This window comes from Aplysia californica, unplaced genomic scaffold (genome assembly GCF_000002075.1).
Source record: "Aplysia californica isolate F4 #8 unplaced genomic scaffold, AplCal3.0 scaffold01937, whole genome shotgun sequence".
NCBI classification, from domain to species: Eukaryota; Metazoa; Mollusca; class Gastropoda; order Aplysiida; family Aplysiidae; genus Aplysia; species Aplysia californica.
The window spans coordinates 3,029-10,777 of record NW_004799207.1 but is presented as its reverse complement, the minus strand read 5'-3'; the positions used below and the strand labels follow the sequence as shown (position 1 = coordinate 10,777).

At 39.7% G+C, this 7,749-nt stretch overlaps 1 protein-coding gene across 1 annotated transcript in view; it reads right to left on the bottom strand.

Moving 5' to 3' along the window:
- Positions 1–7,197, bottom strand: part of LOC101846056 (transmembrane protein 231) — a gene marked incomplete in the record, with an annotated part of 12,039 nt that extends 4,842 nt beyond the window's left edge. The window contains 1 exon segment of the mRNA XM_013091044.2: positions 6,732–7,197. Coding sequence (XP_012946498.1) covers positions 6,732–6,871 — 140 coding nt within the window.
- Between the last annotated feature and the right edge of the window lie 552 nt (positions 7,198–7,749).

Here is a 7,749-nt window from a genome sequence, read left to right as displayed (position 1 = left end):
CCCCCACACACACACACAAGAACACCCTCAAACATCTTGCAGCCCTTCAGCAATATTGATGTTTCAGCACAAGTACAAGTAGGCGTGCTGTAAGAGAAGAACGCACCACATCGCCACACAGACACAACTCACTTTTGTGACAGGAATGCGTAACTGCGACTGAATCAGCTGATTGTACTGCTGGAAGGTGCTGTAGGCCACGGTGCTGTCGGGGCTCTGGAGGTCAAGGATGAGGATGAACTCCTTCTTGAAGGCCACCGTGGGCTGCTCGCGGTACGTCGCCTCGCGGAGCCAGAACCCTGCATGGAGAAAACCCTCGAGACTCAGGACTAGCCCTTCTGAGTTGTCATCATTGGAGCATACGTGCCACACACATACTTTACACATATTCTACACATACTTTACACATATTCTACACATACTTTACACATATTCTACACATACTTTACACATATTCTACACATACTTTATACATTTTTTACACATATTCTACACATACTGCCATTGGGTATTAAGAAAAAAAATCCCAAACTGATATAAGTTGATTAACCCTCGTCCTGCGGGAGCCGGGTTTATGTCGCCCGATAAGCCTATTTCGGCACCTCGCCTACGTTCTGGTCCCGAATCAGTGTAGCCCCTGGCTCAGCGCACAAGCAACCGCGCATCATCTTACGTGAACCGCCAGCGTTGGTTCGTAATCAAGGCATACGTCTCATTCAAAACACGCCAAGTTGGTAGCTCTAGATGTTCGTCCAATGAAATTAAAGAAGAAATTGACCCACTTAGACATGAGGTGCTCGAAAGGATAGTCAGGAAACAAGACTTCCATTTTTCTTTACAAAATATTTCAAATGAGCTTGATTTTGTATGAAATGATACTACCTGATAAAAAATGAACTTGTTTGATAGTTTTGAATACCCTTGTGCAGGTACAAAGAACAATTTGAGTGCAAAACATTCAGAAATTGACCTATATTATCCCCTTTCGAACCTCAGGTCACTCAAAACAACAAGAGCGTCCAGAAAGGTTATTCAAATGGGCGTAACTACTCGTAATGTCTTATCAGCTTGTCTCTCTTGCCCTTTTTAACTCCCAGTGGAGCACAGGCCATCAACAACATTACTCCAGCGAAGCCTGTCCTGAGCATCTTCCAGAACTGGCGGTCGTGTTGTTTTTGCTGTTGATGTTTTTGTAGCTGCTTTTGTTTTATGGGAAAGGGCTGCTAACCCTTTGCCCAACTGACCTTAGTCGCCTTGTACGACATGCGGATACAGTGGTCCTATTCTTTGCTCCCCTGTCTCTTGGACAGGGCCCCGAGAACCACACTTTATAAATAAGCTATGAAAGATAGAGCGTTATTTTCATCATCGATTAACACACTCCCATGGTATTCATGGCGAAAACACACGTTTCCCGGCGCGCGCGTACTGTACACCAACAGTACACACTGAGTGACCCTGCGGCCTGCCCGGCACGTCCGACGTAATCTGTTGCTGAAAAGATTAGCATCTTAGCACAGACGCAGGACAAGAGTTAAAAGATTTTTTGGCGTAAATATATTACCAAATTAGCATAAAAACTTTACTTAATTATCGACAGAGGGGAAAGATATGATTGGGGGGAGGGGGGGGGAGGGTTTCAAGGACTAGTCCAATGGTGACATTATTCCTGGAAGCTGTACATGGAAAAATACCATTTGATCTCAAAATATCTGTTGTCAGTGCCACTACTATCAGGAAGGCCCAAGTGAAACTGAAGCCACTCATGTAGAGAACAGGACAAAATGGACAAAGACTTGAGTGGCAGTCAGGAGGAGACATACACATTTGTTCCCCAAAAACTTTACATTACCAATGTTCTTTAAAAAAAAGAAAGGAAACCTTGAAATTTGTCAAGTATTTAATAATATCATTGATCTAAAAGAAATAATATTTAAGATAGAAAAGTTTTATGTGCAAGAGTAAGACTAATTTTATGAATTGATAGCATAGAGTAAAGTTTTGCACTTTCGCAAAGAAAAAATTTACCCCCCCCCCCCTTTATCCTTTATTTTGCACATGATCTCAAAATAGGAATTCAGGTTCTTGAAAAGAACAATAGTGAACTGTCCGCTCTTTATCATTAGTCATTCATTAAGAATAGTGGCAGTGGTGTCCACAATTAATACATACCCAACTCTTGGCTCTCAAAATTACCAGAAGATCTGGACTATAGGAAAAATACAGAAGACAAAAAAAAGCTGTAAAATCCACCCAAAAAATCTAAACTTTAAAAGCAAAGCTGATCCCTAACGTTGTACGCATTGTATGCCTCTTTCCTTTTATCAGGGGGAATTTTCCTAGCCATTGGGGCTCTCAAAAATAGCGGCCCATGAACCGGCACGCTTTATCAAGGCCATGATGCCACATACCTCGCCTCACAAAGAATTCCCACGCACACTCGAGTGTTCCTCGGGGCTTTCGGCAGGGTGACAAAAATTGAAATGCATTAACTTTAACGCTCTAAAAAGGCATTTTTTCTTTGATTCATAAGGCATCAATAGTATTAGATCTTAATCTATCTTTATCCATGTGGTCGTGGGGGCAATCCAAATGCCCAAAGAACTAGTATTTGTCAGAAAAAGAAACCGCAAAGTTAATAGAGATGACACGATATCTCCACTGTTTACACTCGATTCGGACCCACAAGGTCGGAGCTTAGAATTTGACCTTACTTCTCATTGGTTGAAAAATTTGGTGGAGTTTGGGTAACTTCTTCAACCTTCTGAAGATGACATGGTAGAAATTTCGACGGCTGTTCGACAAAACTCGGGTTTGCATCAACCAATCCGCTCTCCAAGATAAGAACTAAGCCGTCCTAGAAGCTAATGGAAAATTTTTGCACTTAGCAAATGCGTCATTTTTTCCCGCCTACATTGACGTATCACTTTTGGCAGTACCACAAATAGAAATGCTGTAAATAAGCAATGTAGCAATGCCAATCGGCCACTGCGCCTTGGGCCGGAAATCGGCCTCCGCACGAGGGGTAATTTTTGGGCCGCTCGGAATCAGAAGTGAATCTCTTCTATGTATAGTTACGGGAAAACTCGAGGACGAAAATAAATTAAACTGGGCAACTAATCAGAGGAAAGGTTAAACTAACGACATGCCAGCGTACAATCCCGAACGATTACTAGAACCGGAGAAATTGCCGTGTTTGTGCGAATTTCCTCTGCGGTTCGAAAGCTAAGCGGAGCTGCTGGGTTGATCGCCGACTATACAGGCACCCCACATGTCTTCTTTATTGCTGTAAAATTTCAGATCTCTGCATTTAGTACATTTTACGTACCAACTTAAAATTACAACCCATCCATTGATAAAAGACTAGAGCTGGAAACTAGATCACGCATTCCGAACGCGAGGTGCCGGCATGCAAGAGGCGGATGATCGCTAAGCGGCATGTGATTGGCTGCCTATAACTAAAGGTCACCAATGACTTCATTGCGGGTTTTCCCGATACTGCTTTACTGAGTTTTAGAAGGACTGATCGCGTTGCAGTAAAAACGATATCATGCAATTCAACAAATTTCACGCAAATATCAGTCTTTAAGATCCAAAGTAATAAAGACATCGAAATAGTGATAGCAGAACTAGATTCTGCACTGAAGATGCCAAGTTTCGTTCATATACTCCAATTCATTACTGACTTATGAACAGTTTTTCCTCAAAATACATCAAGACATGTCCCACATTTTGGCGATATTTTCCTATATGAAGGTCCCCCAACATTTTGTCAAACAAAAATCCCAATATCTTTTTTATTTATCTATGTAGCAATGACCACGAAAATCTTTTTTTTGCCAGAAAATGTTTGCATTTAGGTGCATTTTGTAGCTTTATCTTCACTGAGCATAGAACTTTTTGAATTTTTAAAATCCATCAATAAACAAAAAAGTTACGGATTTTTTAATCAATTAATTTCTGGTACACTTTTATATAATGAAAAAACCCCAAAATATGGGACGTTCTTTGGTGAGTTTTGAGACAATATTCGTCATAACTCGCTCATTTCTCTGAGTATTTAAAAGAAACTTGGCAACCCAGTACATTTTCTAGTGCAGAATCTAGTCCTGCTTTCAGATTTTTCATGGCTATCCTATTTTTTGAGTTATGAAGACGTTTATAGGTAAAAATGTTGGCCTTTTTCGGTTCGTTTTGAGACAATATTTGTCATAGCTCGCCTATTTCTTGGAATATGTAAATGAAACTTGGCAGTCTAGTACATTTTTTAATGCAGAATTTAGTCATGCAGTCAGATTTTTAATATCTGTCACACTTTTTGAGTTGTAAAGACATTAACAGGTAAAAAAGTGGCGTTCTTTACAGATTTACAAAGATTATCAGTCATATGTTCTCCCAAAGTCATGATATTTGAATGAAACTTGGCAACATAAAAGGTTCTTCCTTGCCAAGCAATATTCTGGATCAATTTGTCACAAAAATGTAAGTAGAGAGCTACTAATAAATCCAGTTTTGTACTAGTAAAAGCATGCATACTTTGTTATAGAAAATAAGATCGTCTCTGTGTATATCCATTGTTGGACAGTGTCCTATTGTGTGGTAGATTAAGGTGCGTTCAGATAATATAGTTTACAAGTCATGGGAATATTTCGCATGTGTAGGCTACAACTCATACAATAAATGTAACATATTTACACCCCCCCCCCCCTTCTCTCTCTCTCTCTCTCTCTCTCTCTCTCTCTCTCTCTCTCTCTCTCTCTCTCTCTCTCTCTCTCTCTCTCTCTCTCTCTCACGCGCGCGCACTCACGCACGCACGCGTGAACGATAACAATGTATAAACGGGACTATCTTCCCAGACTGGACTAAATAAGTACCATACTCTTTAATAACAATCTTAATGCCTCACTTTTCCAAACAGAGCACACAGGACGAGTCCAAGTGTGTGCTTTCCCAAGAGGGTGGAATAGGCTTTCATAACGCAAACACAATGCCATACCACTTCTCAAGATGTTTGCTTTTCTGTTTCTATTCTTCTGTCATGCAATCAAGCAAATAAAAATGACTACATCTATTGTATTGTGACTAAAATGCAACAAAAACGCAAGTTATCAAGGCCCCCGTTTAGTTTTCAAGTATCCTTCCCCCCCTTTCCATTTCACATAAGCGGGGCCTCGTTTGTAGCGCCCGAGGCGACCGATGGCTGATGACGTCACTCAGTGGAAATTTCCACGCCGCCGGCCGTTCACCCAGCACGAGCAAATGGCAATGTCGCTTTTTTCCTTAGTTACTCCCACATTTTTAAAGATTACGCCAAAACCGCTAAACACAGAAGCATGAAATTTTAAGGGAATAAAGAAAAATGGTGTACAACGTATCAGTCAGTTTGACAAATCACAGCTCCGAAAAACCTTCAAAGCGCACCACATCAACCACTTTCGCAAACGTTTTCGACTGCTTCTAGGATGGGTACAATGTTGTCAAACTGCATACTACGAGATTGACCTCTTTTCTGATTGGCTGCCAAGTTTCATTCATATCCATTCACGAGAAGCGGCGTGAGAGCGAGTTGAAGACAACAACCATTGCGTTAGTGCGTCCCATGAAACACCCCCGCTGCGGGGGCCAAAAATCGGCAGAACAAAATGCGCTCGGTGGGCATTGCTAATCTATGGATTTTTAAAATTAAAAAATTTTCTTAGAATTTACTCTATTTTCATAAAAGCCCATTTTAAAGCAATTTGGATGAAAATTTAATTTTTCATTGTCATTGCTAAGCAATGTATTCCTCATTCAATTTCTTTCAATTTGATGTATATCTATATATATCATATGTTTCCGTTTGAGTGATGGCTATGCTTATATGAAGTTATTTTGTACATCATCTGTACAGCCAAATCGAGCCACAAGTTAATTACATCTATGCCCCAAAATAATTATGTCTGGAAAGAGTTTTAACTCTTTAACCATGCAATTTAATATCACGTTTCCCCATAAAACTCTCTCAGGTCTGTGGAAATGCAACCCGACATATTGTGTTTTTAAAACCGCTAGTTTCGTGTCAAACTGATTTTAATAAAGTATTACCCAGATGTAGAATTCATTTTATCTTTGACTTCGGGGTCAAACTAAAGGCTTGTTAACTCGTACTTTTAAAAATTCAGCCCGTACCATAATACAGTAATAACTTCCCATTGGACCGTAGTACCGTCCAGCTATGGTTACGGACCTCGACTACCGGACGCTGCCACCGTCCAGACATGGTTAAAGAGTTTTTAAGTATACTTCGATTGTCGCATTCAGGTTGATTAGCCTATGAAATAACTGACCAGTGAACAGCAATGCTTAACGGAGCTATCACAAGTTACCATGTGCAGCAGCATTTCCTTTTCTGGCTTTTACGCCAAGCGGAAAGCAAGGAACTAGTTCAGTTAGATGTGAGTGCTTCTATAAAGCCTCCCAATTATAACCAGAAAGAGTCACAAAACTATCACTTTTGGCCCCTATGCATTGTAGACGCTCAGATAACAGTGACACGAAATCTGTTAGATTATTTGGGTTTTTTTTCTATTTTAGAGTGTCCTAAACGACGGTTTAAGAAGTCTAGGTCTAGTAGGCCTAGATCTCGATTATCACGATCAAAATCACAGGAATTCAAGAATAAACATGTCTATTCTAGTCTCGTAAGATTGATTAACAAAAGAGAGCATGCGAAGAAAACAACAAATAACTCACCATAACTTCGATAGACCACAAGTAAGGGTGGAATAAATGTAAGAATAAGTATAACCAACATCATAAGTGTGGCCTTGGAAAATACGGACGCTTTATAGCGCCTCAGCTCCGGGTGAGAAAATATCTCGAAGATCGCCATTTTCAAACAAACTAATGTTGATGCGAATGCAGTTCCGCACACACGGACAGCTCTTTTTTTTTTTTTTACAGAAAAAACTGTTGCAGTTCTGTCTGTTTCTCAAATAATATATTCATTTAAAAAATATGATATAACCAAAATGATGCTAATTTATTTTTATCCAGCCTTCTTTGCACCGGTGACACAGAATTCTACACTTAGTGTAGAATTCTGTGACCGGTGACGAAACAAACTCAGACAAGGCCCTAAAATGAACCGTTATTTTGTTGTCTGATAACCTAGTAGAACATTGTTGATTTGAATCGTAGTGGTGCAACTTTATTTGTACGAAATAATATTTTCTCTTGTGGTTGTCGCAGCAAATTATAGAAATATAAAGTCTGTGAAACTTAAAAAGCAAAATTCAAAATAAATATTGCTCTTTTGATATAATATGAGAGGTCACAAGCTTTTTCTCTTCTCTTTATTTCCAATCATTGGTCGATATTCGTTATATACATTGCCAGGACTAACGTATTTCCGTTTCCTCTTTATATGTCAACAAGGAAGTATCTGCCTGTGATCTAAACTGACTTTTTCTGCAGCTGTCTCAACCACGGGCTGACACTGAAACGTCAAAGCTGTTTTACAGTTGCAATTTTATTCAAATGAATTATTTCCTTTGACATTAAGAAATGAGTGATTTTCAGCGTGATGAAGTTTTATACTTCATGATATCTAAAGGAGGGCGTGTCAGGAATCATGAATTAGTCACCCATTTCAAGAACTTTCTTGATCATCCCAATAACAAAGGTAATCAACAACAGCCTACTTCTTAGTCAATTGTTATACACCCAATAGAGGTGGGTGAAGAAAACCAATTCTTGCGATTACTGCCA